Source organism: Vollenhovia emeryi, unplaced genomic scaffold (genome assembly GCF_000949405.1).
Source record: "Vollenhovia emeryi isolate VEMERY1.0 unplaced genomic scaffold, V.emery_V1.0 DF939135.1, whole genome shotgun sequence".
NCBI classification, from domain to species: Eukaryota; Metazoa; Arthropoda; class Insecta; order Hymenoptera; family Formicidae; genus Vollenhovia; species Vollenhovia emeryi.
The window spans coordinates 990,146-1,010,527 of record NW_011967231.1 but is presented as its reverse complement, the minus strand read 5'-3'; the positions used below and the strand labels follow the sequence as shown (position 1 = coordinate 1,010,527).

Here is a 20,382-nt window from a genome sequence, read left to right as displayed (position 1 = left end):
CTCTCTCTCTCTCTCTCTCTCTCTCTCTCTCTTTCGCGCGCGCTTTCACTCTCTCTCTTTCTCGCTCTCGCTTTCACACACTCTCTCTCGCTCTTGCTCTCTCCTTTTTTCACTGATATCTATATCTCTGTTTTTATTAATATCTAAAATCCCTCAGTACGTTTATTCGTGTATTCTCTCACTCGCGCCATCTCGCATCTGCCGCTCTCCTCTCTCGATTTGCGCGGAAATTTTCTCGTGTCTAATACGCGTCGGTAATGTACGATAATCATCCCAGTCCAACTACAACGCTCGACTTATATTACAACCGGGGCCACACGTTCTTCGTACTCTCCGTTATGTATATATATTTATATATATATATATTTTTATATATATATATAATATATTTTTCCTTTAATTAGTAAATTCATTTATAATTAATAACTGTACAAATTTTAATGTTTCCTATATATATATGCAATTGAATGGTCGACGCTCGAGTCCGGCACACGCGTCGATGTCATTCGACCTAATTCTCTTCTGTAATTGCGTCCGTTTGCTTTTATATACCTTTAAACATCTCCTGTGCCATCTAATAATTTTCTTTCTCTTTTCATCCTCTGTCTTACTATTTATATTTATTTATAATATATATATGTATATACATACATATATATATACTGCCACTTCGATTTTTTTTTCTCGTATGTCTCTCGTACTCTCTTTCTTGTACCTCTCTTGCGTCGTCTGTGCACTTGAACATACTCTACATTCCGTGCGAGCACCGGGTGTATTTGCCTCTTCTTTTTTAATGTACATGCCCGCTAAATTGCCTATATATCACTTATATTTCATTAATATATCTCGATCGCGACCGTATTAAAATTTAACATTTAAATTCTTCAATCACTACAATATTACACCGCAATATTTGTACAAAGAACAATCACATGAATTTCTTCGCGGCCGCGTCACCCTCGAGACCAAGCCGCGGCTTCATTCCCCTTCGTGTCGTTCCTTCCTCCCATCGTTTCCGCAGCCACTTCGCTCCGTCTCGTATCCGTCCTTCTTCCTTCGACAATTCCATGATCTTCTTCTCGTCGGCCTCTTGCGGCGTTTCATCTGCTTTGTCCTTTCCCATTGAGACGGGAACTTTGCTCCTTCGCCCTTTCCCTTTCCTCGTGTCGTTTTCCTCGTTGCCAAGCACCCAAGTGTTACGGATTTCGACGTGCGGCGCAGTAAGAAATCACCGGGACTACCATGATGATCATCCTGGAGGGATCACGGATCATCGCTGTCCTCGGATTCTGATCTACGCTAACTGAGCACGATAGGTCCGTCACGCTTTTCGTGTTGCTAGAACTCGTGTCATTTCATCATCCGTTCCATTCCATTCTTGCAAGTACTCCTGAAACATCCGAGGTTGGCGATCCTCAGTCTAACGCGAAGATACAAAATAAAAATATATATCATGCGTACAAAAATTTCTGTATAGTTAATAATCTATTTCATTTGTGACTTTATAAAATTAGCTGATATTTTGAATCAATTAAGAAGTTAATTGCTCAGTATTAGAACAGTCGCAATTGAAGCAAAAAATCCAAATTGCCAGCCCCTATATACGATACTACCAATTTAGAGTGGAAAACGATGACTCTGATAAAAACGAGGTCTGCGAAACATTAAATTCAATTCGAAAGTAACATAAGATAACCGTTATCACATAATCCTTTAGAGGACATAAATCTCCGAACAGTAATAACAATAAATAGGTTTAAAAAATCAAATGCCGTTTTCCAGAGTAGAACAAGGAGGTTAATGCCTTCCCATAAAACTTTCCATTGCAATGAAATGGGAAGCTTAACTCGGAGTTGTAACGAGGTAAAGAAATATATATAAAGACTAACTCATAAATATAAATACATCGTAATCCGATGTAGATTTGATAAAAGAAATATCGATGATAATAGAAATTAACATCAGTACAACATACACGAACCTTTATAAGTGATGTCCGTAGTATTCTGGGTAATGGTACTGATTGTGAAAGGTAGGATCGCCGGGCGGTCGGTGCATCATGCTGGTCTGTCCGTCCATCATGTAGCCCATCGTCGCATCCGGACTGTATGCCCCGCTTGGTCCTGCGGACAATGGTGGAAACACTACACATTACTACGGTTAGATCTCTGTTCCGTAATTGGCAGGCGGGTACTGGACAAGCTCGCCGTGACCCCTTCCAAAGTTCTCGAGGAACTCGAGACCTCGATGCCCACTCGATACTCGGTCTCCTCATCTCAAAGAGATAGGACGAGGGAGATCGAGAGGAGCACATATCGCACGGCGAGCTGTGTGATGCGATTCACCAAAGTCACGATCGTATCTCGGATAATTTCAGAAAACTTCTCTCTGGATATTCTTAGCTTCCTCAGCGAATTCTTTCGACTCGTATTTTTGCTTGGCGCATTGAAGAAAGAAACAAAAAGAATTTGCTTCCTCTGATACAATTTTTTTAAACAAATGTTAACAGTTCAGAAACATTAAATGATAAAAATATCTTTGTGAGATATGCAAAACTTAATATTATTTATAATTTAATAATGTTCATAATTCGCTCGTGACATTGGTGGCGTCGATATGTGTGCGTGTACGTGTATGTATGTGTCGTGTGTGTGCGTACATATAGTGCCTTTTATTTTGTACTTTATTTATTAACATTTCGAATTATTGATTAGAAATTTGATATTCTCGATGGTTACAATTCTCTTTTCGCGATCTGTAAACCCACGTCAATAATGTATCGACAGTCAACGTGATTAAATTTCTGCGGTTTTCGCGATGGCTGATGAGCGAGAAAAGACTGATGCGATTGCACGCAAATAACCGATCACCGTTAATCTCAGGAAAATATCGGACGTATCAAGTGCAGCTGAGAATTCAATCTCGTCCAAGCGTTTCGATGCAATGTGACGACAGCTCTCCTGTCCTAAGCGGTAATGGAGCCTCGGAATCCATGGGAGACTCCCCTAGTTTTAATGTCGGTATCTTAATGTATATTGCCACGATAAATCAAGGGCACTGATTGCGTCCTACCCTCTACGCCAGTAAACGCTCAGCCGAAGCTGACGACACGAGCGAGATGAGGACAGAGAGAGCGAGACGGATAAACGAGTGTCGCTGAGATCCGAGACACTCGGGGTTCGACTGCCATTGAAATACTTGACTAAGCTTTTCATATGCTAAAATTTCCCTCCCCCAACCTGCGTCCCTCGATATTATATACAGTCTGTCGCCGCAGACCTATCAAGCTCCACGCATTACCTGCGTGTAATCTTTAGACAATGTGACGCGCAGATACATGCATGTTGATAACGAAAGACCAAGATTTCGCTCTAGGATCCGGCAGGTCATTGTAAGGCGCGCCGATATCAGTTTGGGTGTATTTAATGTCGATGAGAAATTGATTTCGGTGCGTCGCCTCCGTCCTACGGTACGAGCTTTGCCAGTTAAGCCATCGGTTCCGGTAGGTCGCGGAAAAGAACGCCAATTAAGCCTCGCAGCGGCCGGGGCCATTGCTCACAGACACACGGAGGCCAGCCGGCGAGAGGCGGTCTAGTATATCGCGGTTTTCCCACGGTTCGCTGGATTTTCCATCAGCGATTTGTCAAAAAGCAGGAAGTCCGCAATCTCGCTTCCTGCCTCCCCCCCCCGCACTCGCCTTTTTCTTCATCTTCTCGTCCCGCCGACGAGTTCTTCTGCCTCGCGAAATACGTCGCCACCGTTTCAAACGAACTCTCCGCGCTTTACTTTGCTCTAGCGACCAAATCGTAAATCACAATTATTGCAATTCCCCTCCCCCCACCCCCTCGCTCGAGCTCTGTCTCTTTCTTCGGTTTCCTTAGGTGTGTTTTGCGCGCAATGCCCTCCAATATATCTGCTCCCGTTGCTTCTTCGGCGAGCACGTGATCGCTACAGATCCAGCGACATCGGTAACGCGAGATTCTCGGGATGACATGAATGTTTTCGTGGGGATTCAAAGCTGTTCCAAAAGCGCGGAAATTACGGTTAGATATAATGAGCACTGTTACCGAAGTGTTACTGGATATTTTACAAAAATTATATTAACTAACAGGCCGGGCTCTACCACCATTTTTCGTAGGGGTCCTCTTGTGTCGGACACCCTGTATGCAAGAAAAAGTAGAGTAATTGAACTTGAGTTTCCGTGCGAAATAAATCAAGCTACCAATCGATGCAGCAAAACTTCCAATTCGCGGTAAAGAGATTGAATTGCCGTTCTCGATGGAAAAAAAAATCGCAAAGAGATTCGGTCGTCTAATACCTCGGTCGCGCAGATCTCTGCTACCTCTCCGACTTATATAATTCGCGCGCGGCGCAACGGCGCCGATTTGCTTTTCATTTCCCGACGAAGAAACGTCGAAAGGTTATTATCGATCTCGCAACGGCAGCGCAGGGATCCCGCGCGAAGATCCTGGAAATGTCTTGCACGGCATACCTTGTACGATGTACACGCCGCGTGGAATGTAGCCTCATATTATAGCCACCACGATATTCCGCTAACGAGGGATGCGCGCTTGTAGTGTGATTAAACCGCGCTATAACGCAGCGGGGCTTCCCGGGATAGCTGGGACGAGCCACAATATGGGAAATTAAGGAATCGCTCTTCTCTTTGCAACGGCGCAACGTCGACGGGAGAGACCACGAAGAGAGGCTGTGAAGAGAGACGGGAGAGGCACGATCGAGTAAAGGCTTGAGGGGGAACCGGAGGGGTGGCACGCGGTGGTGCGCGAGGACTCTTCTCGCTAAACCGTTTCCCTTTCTATGCCTGCGAGTTACAAGTTGTTAAGAATCGTTGCGATGCGCGGTGGAGTGTCTCGGAACGAAATGCGATTAGGCCAATCTGATTAGATCCAGTTATTCATATGGGAAAGTTTCCTGCGCGGCAATACAAGCGGCGCCGGATAACGTGGTATTAATATCCGTTATGCGAAATTACATTAAATCTTATTGTCAGAAAAGAAATTAGATATGTAGGTTTAATTTTGTTTCAACGACTTAAACGGAGCTTTTGTGCCTTTGCATTTTACGATGAGTAAACTAAAAAAGCACACACATCGTCACGAAATGTATAATGTTTGAACAATATTTAAATATTAAAAACACAATGCAAAGAAAAATGTGACGATTAACTCTGGTCAAGTCTCATACGGTGATAAAAGAAATCTGCGTCGGATTTATCTCGAGATAAAATCGGAATCTATAAAAGCGTCCCGGGAATTTCCTGTGAATAAATCATGAGTCGCATTGCGGAGGATCAAAGATGAAGATCGCGTAGTCGGATCCACTATATGAAACCTTTGAGCTATCGCCTCGTTACGCTTTAATTAACAAAGGCGAATTATCGCCGGCTATTATCGCCGTCTTAATGGCCGTTCTTACGGCGTCGGGAATCCTCGCGCGGCTCTTCAGAGTCATCCGGGGAATTCGTTGATTCTCCGACGGAGGCCCGGATACCGCAGGACGAGGAACATTATTTCTGTCCCGGACTAAGCCGAAGCAGAGGGTCAATTCGATGAGGTTTGGAGCCCACGGTGCAACGAGACCGCACGACGATAGGAAAAACGCCGCATGGCGTAATGCAATAAAGTTCCCCGGTCGAGGTCGGCTCGCCGCTTGTATTTCGGTATCGTGTAAATCCACAAAGCTACCCACCAGCCCCCGGCATCCGTCCCCCCCCCCCACCCCGCTTGTCGTCACACGAAATCCGTTGCCCAGGAAGCCGGTAGACTTCCAGCTCTATCCCCGTGACTGGTAATTTACTTAGGCGAATTCGCTGCGGGATGGTAGAAAATAAAGTAGCCGTGAGCGCGCGCGCGCGTGTGTGTGTTAATCGTTACTCGGCTAAATCGCTAGAAAAATGTTCCGTTCGCGGCGAGAATGGATCTTCACTGCTTCGGTAATGGTTGGATGTAAGATGAAAACGCGTTTCAGTGTGTTTTGTTTCGTTCCCGTAAGGTTTATAGGCGTAAAATTTAATTACAGCTACAGAATTATATAGATATATTATGTAAGAGAGAAAGGAAAACGATCTCTCCGAAGGAGACATAGAGAGTAATAGAAATTTAATTTTTAACTATAAACTACGAGGCAAAATTAATCGAATTCTGTGGTAATCAAACGAAGCGATAGTTTGAATATTTCCTCAGATTCATTAAAGACACTATCTTTGTAACTGAATAAAATTTATTATCGACTCATTAACTTGCTGCCGTGGCGACCGATGGCAAGAGGGCCTGGAATTGCCTCAAGGTGGATCTAATTAAACTTTCGCGACAGACTCGTTCGAAGTGGTGGAATGTCGAAGTTCGGCCGCGAAACGGAACTGCTTCCTTCAAAATAGGAGAAGAAAATAAGTTAGAAGCTTAAGGACGAACTACTTCGCAAGAAGATATGTTTTCACGGTCTCACAGCGTCGTTGAGCTGAAATTTATATTGAAGCCCGAAAAGTTTCCGAGACTTTTTAAGATTATTTAAGAGTGTGATGTCAGAATATTATAATATACCATAGGTAGAACTTCATCTAATGGGATTAGTCGGAAAATAATATAAAATTTACACGAAAATTGCGTTGATGTTTATATTTGGCGGTGAAAAAAAAGTAGATAAAAATCACGCGGAAATTTTACAAAACTGTCTAACCGTCCGAAATCCCCTTCAACAAATTCGGCCGCGGAACACGGGAACAACATTAGTAGTAACTTATGGTTGCGGCCTGGCTGGATGCCTGGCCCACGTTCATAGCGGTAGGCGGAGGATCAGAGCTGAAGGTACGGAGGCGTGTAAGGTGGTCGGACTCTCCGGCTGCCACCGATGCTTCCTAGATGAGCGAGGAATCCTTACGGAGGTTAGTGGGTGGTGTTCTCCAACTTAGTTGGCGGCGACACGCCGAGTGTTCACGCCGAGTTTCCGTCCGGAGTTCCATCGGAGTTCAAGTCGAGTTCTCCTCCTCGCCGGAGGTTTCCTGGGTTCGATATAACCCGACCTAACGTTACCGACAGAGTTTCCAGGAGCTTTCGCGAAGGAGGGTGCTAAAACCGCGAACGGAGACGACGAGAGAAAGAGAGGAAGAGAGGGAGAGAGAGAGGAGAGGAGGAAGAGGGACAAGGAAGGCAAAGTGGCGAGGATGCTCGCGAGGAAGAGAGCGAGGGAAACCATGATAGATATGAGCAGTCTAAGTAACAACCATCAGTTTCCTGAGTTCACCGTGGCCGAGTGCAGTAACGAACTTCTACTCAAGATTTAAAGGAAGCACCCAAGTTCCATCTCATCCCGACGACCCGCTCGGAATTGACAACTTAATTAGCGACCAAGCAAGGAGCGCTAAGTGCTCGACGAAAAGGTCCACGAAGAAGTACTTGGAAGCTGCGGCGTACCGGGGCAAAGGATTAGCCGGTTAAACCGGGTCGAACAAATTGTTGGGTTTCACTTTCGCAAGGCTCCGTCTGACAACTCGTAACGCCTCGCGAATATTCATCCCGTGACGCTTATTAATTCAATTACGCCGAGTACGTTTCGATCAGACATTCTCGATTAGATGTTCCCTGTTTTGCGTGCGTTATCGTATTTCTTGATATCAAATATTAATCTTATTCAGCACAAATTGTGCAAAATGTGTATATTTTACTGATAAAGAACACACGGGGTACGATAAGACCATCAAGATCTTGGATTAAATTTACGTAAATTTATTAATTTACGTGGCACGTAAATTAATAATAAAAAATTAATAAAATAATAACTTTAAATAAATCAAGAGAAAATTTATGCAATAGTACACGTATCGCAGTTTAAATATCATAAATAGAGGAAGTAGTTGATACGAAAAATAAATAGAATAGCATGTGTGTATAACAAGAAAAAGTATATAAATTATAATAGTAAAAAGAATGTTCTCTATACGTTTTTGAAATTTATTTTATAATTATGTTTGTGGATGCGATGGAAAGACGGATACTCTGCAAGTAAATTCGACACCGGAAAGTAAACATATGAAAATATCATCACCGAAACGTTGATTTACGATCTTATGTCCTATTACTCTAACGACATTCTCGAAATGGAAACGTGTCCCGAAAATCTCGATTACTTCTCGTGTAGTGTAGAACGAGAACACATTGCTCGATATCATGAAGAAGCTTGTACAAGGGCAACAATATCCTTTGAGAGTCAAACTATCCCTTAGACGAACAGTCGACAAAAGAGGGAACGAAAGCAACGTAAAGGCTCGTCGTGGTTAACAGCGATGTCAGAGGGATCCAAGTTTTGCCTTTCTCTCAGTACACATTTTTCCGCGAGCGGCTCAGAGCTCCTATATTTCGCAACTGCAGATTCCGGCAGCTACCGATGGGACCGCAACGATGACGATCGGAAGAAGACGACGAAGAAGAAGCGATAGGGCAGGCGGAAGGACGATTCGCCAAGCGGAAGTCGGAAATGTGCTCCGGAACCTTCAACAATCCCTCGATGAAACTATTGGTCATCCGCGACGCAATACCGGATACGCCGGATCTAATAACTCATCCGCCCTGCTGCTGCCTGGTCTCCTAGTCTCGCTCCCCCTGTACCTCCTCCCTCTCTTCTCTCCTTCTCTCTCTCGCCCCCCCCCTCTCTCTCTCTCTCTCTCTCTCTCTCTCTGTCTGTCTCTCTCTCTAATTCTCCATGTCTTGTATGTTGTCCATGCTTTGTCTGTACGTTTTTCTGTATAGGTTCTCTTTACGGGCTCTCTTTTTCTCTTCGCGAGCGCTTCTCCTCGTTTCCACGCATTGTTCATTTCGACGGTGATTGTAGATAATATCGTCGAGTCAGAAAATAATATCGGTGTCGTAGCGTCGCTGTATTGTGACGTAGTAACAATGTATCTGCGCCGATTCGGTGGCGTTACCATTGTTGAGGCGTGATCGTAAATGCTATGATTAAAACGATAATGGCAACAATTGCGGAAATCGTTTGGCATTGTTGCGCATCGCTTATTCGGATTTGCGTCGCATTGTCGAAGCGCGTGCCGTAATTTACATTGTATATTTCTGACGCTGTATCCGTGCGCCAATGTCAAATATAATAATAGTGACGCGGTACAATAATAGTAATAACGCATTCATTTATTAAGTACAAAACATGATACATCGCTTAAACCTGTACTTGTATGGAAATCTGGATTTTATAATTTTGATATTGGTATCTACACGCAATATTCGCACCTTATACGTGCGATAAAACAGTTTATAAAGAGCAAATACTCTGTACGAATTACAACTAAGTACAATTATGATAACAAAATGATTAATCTCATTCTATATTAATATCAAGTGACAAACTCGTGTCCATTTTCGCATGCTCGATAGTGAGAGAACGCCAGCATACGTTATCGTTGTTTGGAGTAAAATTGACTTGGTCAATTGAATGAATGTCGGGTCGCCGCTGTTACAGTAGAACGTCTACCACAATGAAATGTAAAAGGCGTCGCTGACGCAAATCCACCTGCGGAGGACAATCTTGACGCGCCCGTCCGAATCCCGAGTTTTGTCGAACGCGTCCTCGCCGGGGGTGAGCCGGCGGTGTGATATACGACGCGACGTAATTGCAGGAATTTAATCAATCAGAGATATATCCTGGCGCGAGTAAAAGGCACCCGGAGTAACCTCGGCAAGCCGAGTTAAGCCCTCCGGGAGTCTCATTTAAGATAAACCCGGCCTGCAAAGGAGCGAACGAGAGTGGAAAGAAACGAAATCACCAGCAGCGACGTTGTCGTTGTCCTCGCCTCGGTTAGATGATAAAACGGTAGGACTACTATCCTAGATTCCGTACTATCTCCTCGTACTACTTCTCCAACTCTTATCCTCCTCGTCCTTCTAGCTCTTCAACGTCTTCGTTCTCGTGCCCCTGGCTGGTACACTTCGCGAATCGCACGAAAACTCGCCCTCCTTTTACCCTTCCCACCTATCCGCGCACACAGAGGCGTGCCCGTGCATGTACACGAGAATACTCGCGCGCTACGCTCGCCAGGGTTCCCTCCACCATCCTCCCGCGACCCTCTCTGATATATAGCCCTTCGGAGGTCGATGACTTCCGCTATTTTTCTTCCGCTGTCTCCAGCAAGCAACTTCCCTTTCCTAACGTCCACCCCGCGCGCCCGGCCGTTTCGGTTCTTTCCAACGTTCTCTACTCGTTCTACTCGAATATCCACTAACCGTGCGCGGACATCGATCGGCCCAGCTGCTGCTATGAAGCCCGAGCATATCTCATCCGCGGGGAACATTCGGAGAATGTTGGCAACGAAAATCAACGAGATCCCGCGTACAATGACCAAAATCTCGCTCGCGCTAGTAGTGTCGGTTGCGTGATATGTTGAATATCAAAGTTCACTCGTATGTAAAATCGACTCCGCGATCCAGCGTTTTCTTTTTCCGAACGGGAAGATATTTGCGCCAGCTGCTTTAATCGCCGACAAGAATTACAAAAATCTCGAAGAAAAAGTAGGAAAGTCTAAATCGAACAGAGAACAAAGAATAATTCGCGGTAATTGTTGCAGGCAGCAGCTATTTGGAGAATGACCAACGATCGAAGCATCGCGCAATAATGCGTCCTGTCGAAAAAGGCTCGAAAATTGAAAACAAACTGCGGCACCGGGGCGATGTAGCGCGCCGGCAGCTGAAAACAGTGCAAACGAGTCGTGCCGAAGTGGTTGGTAATGAATACATAAATCACGATTATTGCGAGCCCTTTTTCTCGCGGGAGATGCCGGTCGATGGATCGGGGGAGAGAAAAGAGGAGAACGCGGAACGTACGAAGCGACGAGGAAAGCAAAGAAGCTATTGCATTTATGGATGCCCGTCCTTGTGACAAGCCGAAATTAATTTGCTCTACTCTTCGGGTTTGCGGTGGCGTTGGCATATTTTAACCCAGTTCTTTAGCTTCGGCCCTTCTTCTATGGCGCGCCCACTCTACCGCGAATTGACATAAATTTCTGTCAGCGATGCGCCGTATCGCGATTCGCTAAATTCATCTGGTCCTCCCGATAAAACCTAATGAGTGCTCGCGGTTGACTGGCTCTTTAGTTGACGCGATAAATAATTAATGACCGGCGATACCGAGGGAGAAAATGTTTCTCGCAATGTCCATAAATCGTTTAATATTTATAAGGTTACGAAGCGTAAGAAACGCAGCATGGACGTATATATTATCGCATCTTACACGGCATGCATAATATTTGGATATTTTAATTAATCCATCTGCTATAAATTATGATAATTGGGTTTGGTCCGCCACGTGGCGAGCAAAATCTCTGTTTTGCATCTTCCTACGACTTTTGCCTCGCGAAAAATCATCAATAACTATCGAGATATTGCATCAAAATATATTTTTATCGGCGATAATGCAACAAAGTATCTAAAGATTAAGCGTGTCCGTTTACATAAAAGAAACTAGTATATCTTTACGCGAATGCTGTGATAACAAAAGGAAAATCCAAAGTGTAAATTATCGAGCGTCGTAAAACTTTTGGGCCGATAAATCGTTGTGGGAGCTGTAATTGCGTCGGCGATAAGGGCGAGCGGTAGATAATAATAACTACGCTATCATTAAAATTTAATATAAAACTATTAAATTCGCACCTGTCCCCGTAGCGCTTTAACGAGGCGCGCCGCGCGCTGGGCACGCCATTGTAGCCCAAAGTCCGATCCGTGGATTATAGGAACTATTCTTAACAGTGTCAATAAACGGAGGTTATGAGAGCCACAAACGTCGGAAGTGTATCTCCTTACGACAGGCGTAAATAAGCTCCGACGGCGGTGGCGGGCTGGTCGTTTAAATGTCGCGGCGGAGCTCCCTCCGCCGCGGAACTTGGCCGTTTCGTTTCTCCCGAATGCGCAATATAATCCGCCGTGAGTAACGATTCACGTCGGCTTTTTCCAGGTCACAGGTAGGATCGATCTCGAGATCGATATCGCACGATGTAATTACTTAGCGTGCCATTCCTTAATAGAACTCAGGCCGGCTCGACCGCTCGGAGTAGAGATGAAATGCACTTTGCAGACAACTTTATTTCACGACGCGCGGGCGCGGAGCCTCCGGCCGATGAGCGATAATGATGCTTAATAGCTTAATAGCTAAATAGCCAGTCAGCTTCGTCAATATGTTCCTCCTGCGCTCAACTTCCTATCCGCTCTCAAGCGCGCCTGGACGCGCGAGGAGTAGCCTCCTACGAGTTAAAACGCTCCAGCGCGGTGCGCATTTTACATAACGTCCTTTATCAAGCTTGTTACAGCCGCAACCAATGTGGCTGTGTTCGATTGAATAGTCCATCAGCATCGTTAATGCATTGCGCCTCGCAATCTGGCTTTTGTTGCATCGCGCGATTGATTACCGCGCTGCGCGTTCTCACGCGTTTCACGCATGTTTATAACGCATGTCGAGTTAATGGAAAGCGAAAAGTCCGATGAATTAACTATTTAATTTAATGCACTCTTTAAGCATTTTTCATTGTAAACCAACCATTTTCTAGTGTCAATTCAATTACCGATTCCTATCGGCTTTTATTATTCTCGCTGACAATCTAAACGCGGAGTGAAATGTAATCTACGAACGATTTAATTTCGGAAGATCGCCGCGCACCGTTCGTATATTCGAGCAGCTTGAAATCGATGCCCGGCAAAACTACAGGCCAGCCAGCACCGCCGATGTTTTCACGATACGAATCTTTTTCCTCTTTCGCGTACGACGCTGAAGCGGCGAGTCAGCCAGGTTTCTTCCTGGCCGCCATTACCGCGGTAAAGCCTTGATGGCGAAAGTGGTCTAGGGGCAAACGGTCAACGAGACTGGAGATGAGATAGAACAGGCCATTATGGCTACGCCGATAAGATAGGGCCACCCTTCGTGCTACGTGGAAGCCTCCAGCCTTCTGGGTATGACTTGATACACCGGACGCGATCCGCGCCATGAAAAATCTCGTTGGCGGAGTGGAAAGCGTATATGAAACGGAGAGAGAAAGAGAGAGAGGTTTGGAGAGCAAGGGAGAAAGGGCGTTGTCCAGCGCCCCCGAGAACTCGGACCTTATCTTTTCATACCGATCGTGACCGTCCAAGACTTCATTTCCGTGTCCGAGCGATTCCCGCCCTCGTGCCAATTTATATATACCTATGCGTAACGAAATGGACCCTATGCTCGTTTACATAGAATGGATCAAAGTTCGGCAGTTAGGGGAGGCGAGTTATTGTTACATTCGGCCGAGTATTAACGGCGCACGATACCGCCGGCAGTTTCTCGCGCTCTGTAATTACGCGAGCGCAATAAGCTCGACTAAGGGCCGTTGTTGCTATTTTGTAATTGATCTTTTCGTTACAATACACTAATGTTTCGACTCGGCAGATTAGCAGTGAATTACTGTAAAGGAAGAAAATGAAGAGAAAAGTCCCAAACGGATAAAATTATTACGCGCAACTTAAAATTAGAGCGCATCTTTACGTGGCAATAAGGATATGCTTTTTTTTGTAGATTTTCATATAAACAACGCACGACAATGTTACAAATGCCTGTATTGGCTCTGCTACACGACGGTGTCTCCTCATTTGCAATGAAAAGAAAAATTGATAGGGCTTTTCGTCGAGATCCTTTATGCATCTAGCTCAACGAAACGTTGATACGGACGGAACGCAATTTCCTCCGTTAAGCCCGACAGTGTCCCGGTTATGCTCTCCCCACGGTGCTGTACGGTAGCAAATAATAACATTTCTATAAGTCGGTCGTTTGTATTCGACTGGCGCGCATGAACCCCATTTCAATTAACGTATGATCTATGTCGTATGAGGACCCGTTCCGGCACCTTTCAAACGTAGGGCAGTAATGCGCGGGGGATCGGCCCTCTAAGTAACTCTATATCACGTCTACGTGACGCGAAACGCAGAGAAAAGAGAGCCTGGCGACGGTCGGTAGGGACACAACGAGGGAAGAAATCGTCTCTACTTAGACCATTCGATCGATCTCGTCCATTCCGCTCCTCCGCCTCCTCCTCTCAGACTTTCCTTCGATTATTCCTGCGAAAGGTCGAGTCTACGTTTAGCCCGAGTGATCAGTCAGATTTGGCTGTGCAGTCAATAATAGCGAAAGTGCCGCCATGAATTTTACACCTGCACAGATAATAATCACTCGCTTGTGCGACTTGTTAGAAATTATACATCTGTGTCGAGCAGATGCAAAAGTGCTCGAGAGGTTCTGAGAAGTAGCGGAAAGTTCCGTAAGAAAAACTCGTACAAATAAGCGCCGCGATAAAACCGATCGGCCATTTCGGCGGAATCAAATGGGATCTGTCGAAATCGAGCGCGTTCGATTTCGACGCATCAGCGTCGGAGCGCCATCGAGCAGCAGTCCATGTCGACGCCTCCGGTGACATTTTAGGGAATCCACCGTACAATTTCTCTCGATTCTCGACCCCAGAACATCCATTTTATTTAGCGCGCCAGGGTCCACGGGGGACGTTAAACTCGACGGCGGGGCATTCTCTTTTTCTTCGTCGGCCGATATCCCATCAGTGCCAGCAGGAACGTTTACAGCGGGCTGGTGTCCAGCTTCGTAAAATCCGCCATCCCCCTCCTCTCCCTCCTTGCCGCTCCTTCGAGCGGGGTTAGCCGTATATGGAGTGTTGAGGCGAACAGGGGGAGAGGACGACGGAAACAGAGAGATCGCCAATGCGCGAGGATAGACGGAGAAAGGCGGTGGGTGGACTGTCTGGACCCACCCCGAGATGGACACAGAGAATCGCCATTACAAATTGACAACCTTGATTGATGGCCCTCGCGGAAGGGACGACGCCGGCCGATCCGGTGGTTGAGCAGAGGAGGAAGGATCACGACGAACGCCGAAGAAGGGAGCGCTAAGGGGAATCAGGGGTTGAAAAAGACCGGACTAAGGGGGGTTGGAGGAACCTCGACGTGAGGAAAGTGGGGATAGCGGCCAAGTGAGATGGAGTGGATGCGCTATATGTTGGTTTGGTCTGGCCTAGCTCGTTCTGGAGGTTCTACTCCAAGGGATCTTTGGCAGCCAGATAGCGCGTTCCGCAAACCAATACAGTTATATCTATCGAAATGGACGAAGACGGGAAGCAACGAGAGAGACGGAGAGAGAGAGAGAGAGAACGAGAACGAAGGGACGTTATCGAAACCGAGGCTCTCGGCGAGTGCGTGACGAATGGTCTGCGCCGACTAGATCCGCAGAATAGGATTCGTTCTTGTGCTATACATGGGATATTTGATGCGTTTCAAGTTACTTTGTATACGCTAAAAGTATATTTACATACTTGTTAATGGGGCTTTTTAATTTATCGTATAAAATATTATAATATAATCAATCTCGACGTGATCATAATATCTCTAATGTACGATGAATATACTAATTAATTCCACTACTTGCATACTTATGTCCGGAAAATTGCGTACAGAAGAAGCTTATCTGACAACTCAATTTGGAAAATAACTTATCGGTAAATCGCGAGTATGATCACCCGCCGATCCATGAGGCAAGAAGACGAGGCGGTTGTCGTAAATGACAATCAAGCTTCTGTGAAAACGGCCGGCGGGAAGAGGTACCAAGTGCGACAAGGTGGCGCGACTACCCGCGATGATCTACGACTGTGAACTCTCGCGTCTCATCTTGACCCCCGACTCGACCGGCGGAGCGCGGCGAATAATAAGCAAAACCGACAATTAAGATATCGTCGATGGACACGTCGCAACCGCTTTCCTCGAAGATTCTCTCATACACCTAACGCAACGCCGTACGCAAACGCCGGCTCATAAAGCCGGCAAACGGGCGGAGGAGTTGAACGCGCCTGGATGAGCGATGTTTATTGAGATTATAGCGGAGGCAATTCGTGGGAAGTCGTTTATTGCCGAGAGGAGGAGGATGACGACGAGGATGGCGAGTCTCGCGTACTCGGAAAGAGTAATTACCGCGGGGAAACAAGCCGCGACAGAAATCGGTGAATAGATCGGTCATCGTTGCGGCCACCAGTCTTTCGTCGGTGGCGACTAGAGACGTATAACGGCCTCGCTGAGCGATTAACCGTTCGCGTCGTAATTGGATACTTTATGTCGACTACAAAGGGAAACCGCTTCGTTAGCCGTATCGCTGTTTAATTACGCATCACCGTGTCAGATATTGTGCCTCGACGTTGGCGCCTGGATTAAACCATTGAACTCCAATCACGTTAATTAAATCGCTCAAACTTCGCCCGATGAACACGCGAAAGGCACAATAAAGCAACGATAAGAACCGGACGTCGTATGCAACGTAGGTAGGTGCGACGTAGGGTGTACATGTAATTCGGCGATGGCCGTCTCCGAGAAACAGCAAGAAACTCGACAAATATATCTCAGTCGTATCGTTGCCATGGAGGTGGCGGACACCTTTTATCGCGGTATCGTCACGAAATGCACCGTACGGTCGCAGCTTTACGGTACTTCGGTGCCGCTGTTACGTTTTTACTGCGTCGTTCTGGCAGCACGTGAGGGGACGACGATTCTACCAGTGTTACCGGGCGCTGTAACTATATACAGTTCTGACGTTAGACAGGTCTGTACATGGTACGGCACACACACACCGGAGTTCCACCGAGAAAGAAACCAAGTACAGTACATTTCAGTAAATGTTCGCGGATTAAAGTTATTATCCAGAGAACGCGGAATCAATTTGAGGGAGTAACGCACGTTGTTTTTCTCGTGCGCTGCAATTAAACCTTCCACCAGCACACGCGTAACGTATTAGACATTTGCATTGCCTTTAAGTAAGTAGCCACCTTTTAACGAGCGCTTCGTGTATTCTCAATCGCGATTACGGTAGCTGCCGTTAAGTTTTATTTATGCCTACTTCAGATCCGATCGAGTCCATTCGCCGCAAGAAGGAGATGGTAATTAATTAACTATACGTCATTAGCGAACGGGAAACAAGGATACGCTATCGCGTAAACAAGTGTCCGAAGCAAATTACACGCGGGACTTTGTTGATGAAAATATCGTGATTTTCATTGCGGGGTGTCAGCAATAATATCATACATTGCTGTATTGTTTCCATGCTCTGAAAATTGTATCGTCTGGACCCTTCTTATCCTAAGTGTAACCACGTGGCACGGTTCTCTCCGCGCATATAAACCTAATAGAATCTCGCAGGAGGGATACACGGCGGCAGCTTGTACGTCGTAAAACGATGCGCCACCGGTTTATAGTTTATAGTTCGAGTGCCTACGCGCGGCGGTTGTGTATGATTGAATGGGGGAGGATTTAAAAGGGATCACGCGCTTTTATGAGCGGTATTAAGAACGATGGCGTTAAAACGCCATCCCGCGCGCGAAGCTTTACTGTCCGCGTACGTGCGCGCACGGACTAATTTTACACTAATTTCGGCGAGCCGTTCCTTTAGTGCCGGATAAAGGATAACCGTAATCCACGCGAGCGCACGCTCGCTTATATGGTAGAACTTTAGTGAGGCTTGCTAGAAAGAACCGTGCGCAATTATACCTCTCGAAGACGCGTCAACGCCGTCAAATTTATTCCATTTCTAAAGCCTTGTGTCCACGATTCAACAACTGTATCCAAGTTCTAGTCCCGAGAAATGCGTGGCCAATCATCTTGCAGCTGTTCCAGGAAAGCTACAAGTTGATTGACTACACATTTCTCGAGACTAGAATTTGGACCAAGTTCTAGTCTAGCATCGTGGACACAGGCCTCAAAGCCTTGTGTTCAAGTTCTAGTTCCGACAAATGTGTAGCTACTCAACTTGCAGCTTTACCGTAAAAGATGCGAGTTGATTGGCTTAACACATTTCTCGGTACTAGAACTTGGACACAGTTTTTGGATCGTGGACACAAGGCTCAATGCAGGATAAAGGGGACTGACAAATGCATAAAAGCATTAACTTGAAGCCTGAACCAGTTCTCAGTCTCACACACCTACGCGTAAAAATTGTATGCTATTGTACGCAAAAAGAAATACTAAAGAATTGTTGGGAACAGCTTTTACGTGAATACCGATTGTCATGCGATTGTTACTCGCAATTTAACGTCCCAACGATACATTTTTCATAGACATTAAAATATCAATGAAATACGAGAACTGCGATGCGCGGACGATGTGGTGCACTTTATGTGTTTACAGAATATCAAACAGCTCGCTGCAGCCCACGTACGTCGGAGGAGAGAGAACGCCATTCTCCGCGCGCGCAGATACGGATCTGTGATCGTTAAGACGGGCGAGAGGATGAATCATAAACTCACCGATCGCGATGGCTTCTGCGGCCGTTATCGGCGATAAGCCGGGGATTCCCGCGCGCACGCATTGTGTAACGCGCGCGCGAAACGTTGGTGCGCGCTCGTGCGCGGAATGCATCTCTCATCTCGGAATAATAACAATGCCCCGCGGGCCGCGAAGTCAATGTGGAGCAGCTGGGATCCACGTAATGAAAGTATGATTGATGATCCGACCGACGCGCATCATTAGCTCGATACGGAGGAGCGAACCGAGAAGGATATGCATGCCTGCAGTCTCGACAAGTCGTGCATGGCCGTCGTCGTCGTCGTCGTCTCAAGACGCATTCTGAATTAACGTGACTCCGTCCTAATACGATCCCCCTCGTAAGGCGTAAGAAAAGTTACGGCGCGATTCGAGAGCACGTGTGGACAGACAGCGGTGTGCTCGTGGGATTTCTGCGTAATTAATGGACGGAAGAAAGAACGAGGAGTTTGACAAGTCAAAAAAAGGAAATGTTTTAATGTTTTATGCCAAGTACACGTCTGTTATATCATCGTACACGTATGTTTCTTCCGAATAGATATGCATTTTTATTGAACGAGCGTGCGCTGGTGAAACTTGAATGTCGTTTGCAATACTCGACGTTATTGAATTAAGAGGCTTCGATAGGAATCCGGGGCCGATAAGATGAAATTATTCGCGAGTGTTTTGACCGATGGTGTAAAACGTAATCGTTCAAAGGAGGAATAACAATTTCAGCATCGCTACCGACAGATCATGGGGGACTAGAAGCATTTGAAAGATACATTTATCTCACTTCCGTTGGAACAAAATCTGCCCTGGGGCCTAATGCTTCGGCTATTAAGCTTTAATGGACTGCTGATCGTCGATGGAGAGCAGGATGGAAGTAGGCGGGGTGGGATACGGGCCGAGAGTCTCTGAGGAATTGGAAAAATGGTTGGAACCGCGAACTTGGTGGACCTTCGTGACATCCCACCTCCCCCTCGCCATTTCCAGCCATGAAAATATCCCGCGCGTCATTCTCTGGCCGCAATAATCGAGCGGGACGTGAGGCAGAGCGGCAGGACGCCCTCGCGCAGCTCCATCGATTTCAATCGCGCGCAAAAGGCGTGCTCTTTCTAGTGAAACTGGTTTGCCAGTCTGGAGAGCAGGCGAGAAAACGGAGGCGACGGTACCAGGCGCGGCGGGCGGAAGGGCTGGAAAGGTCGTGGATTGCCTGTTTGCGGCACGATGGAACTGTGATCAGGATTGACTCGGGATGATAATCTGGCGTACACGGGTTTCCACTTTACCCGATGCGAACGACGACGCTCAGGTCGCCGGGCTCTGGCTCTCCTCGTCCCTCGATACCCGCGAGCCTCTCCCCCCGTCATTTCCCTCGCGAATATCCCTTTAGCTATCGCACGAATTCGCTCGGTGACACGTATGCGCCGCAATTATCAATGTCGTTGGCTCAATACAAAGAGAACGCGTTACTCGGCAGCACGGATAGATGTCGGTCTATTATTGCCGCGCAATAAAAGGTATACAACGAAAGAGCTAAACGAAGCTTCTGAAATTTGGGGGATTGAAGGAAATTTTTAATCGTCCGCAAAAAATCTCGTGGAGCAATTGGCGTAGACAGTTCAAGTGGGTCTTACAACATTGACGACCCGCTCTCACGAATTTGAATGAGATCTGGAGGACATAAAGACGTTTATGGTGCTCACAGAGAAGATTCCCATAAAGACACTCGAACGTTCAGTGCACTTTGATGCACGATACGCTTTCTATCCAGCGTACAAAAATACGGAAGCAGGCTGCGGGCCATCATTTGCAGAAGTCCGCGAGAAGCGTGTGCGTCAACCCGAAAGAGAGAGAGAGAGAGAGAGAGAGAGGGGGGGGAGAGCGAAAAAGAGAATGATTCCTCGCTATCCCAGGGAGCGCGTTTCGTGGATATGGTACGTTTGGATAGTGGATGGCGGATAAAGCGCCCCTAAAGCCCAGTTTCGACAGAGCAAACAACCCGTAACTCAGTGAGTGTTTATGAGGGGGCCAGTCGTAAAAATACGAGGCGAATCGGACTTGCTCTCTC

At 46.4% G+C, this 20,382-nt stretch overlaps 1 protein-coding gene across 3 annotated transcripts in view; it reads right to left on the bottom strand.

The window, feature by feature from the left end:
• Positions 1-1,312: 1,312 nt before the first annotated feature.
• Positions 1,313-20,382, bottom strand: part of LOC105567704 (homeobox protein homothorax) — a 400,400-nt gene continuing 381,330 nt past the window's right edge. Inside the window, exons 13-14 of one of the 3 annotated variants that reach the window (XM_012022777.1) lie at positions 1,982-2,144; positions 1,313-1,390 (exon numbers count right to left, since the gene is read on the bottom strand). In XM_012022777.1, the coding sequence (XP_011878167.1) occupies positions 1,984-2,144 (161 nt within the window). In that variant the 3' untranslated portion in view covers positions 1,313-1,390; positions 1,982-1,983. Of the gene's footprint in view, positions 1,421-1,981; positions 2,145-20,382 lie in introns of all 3 variants that reach the window. The other 2 variants (XM_012022776.1, XM_012022778.1) reach the window with 2 other exon arrangements.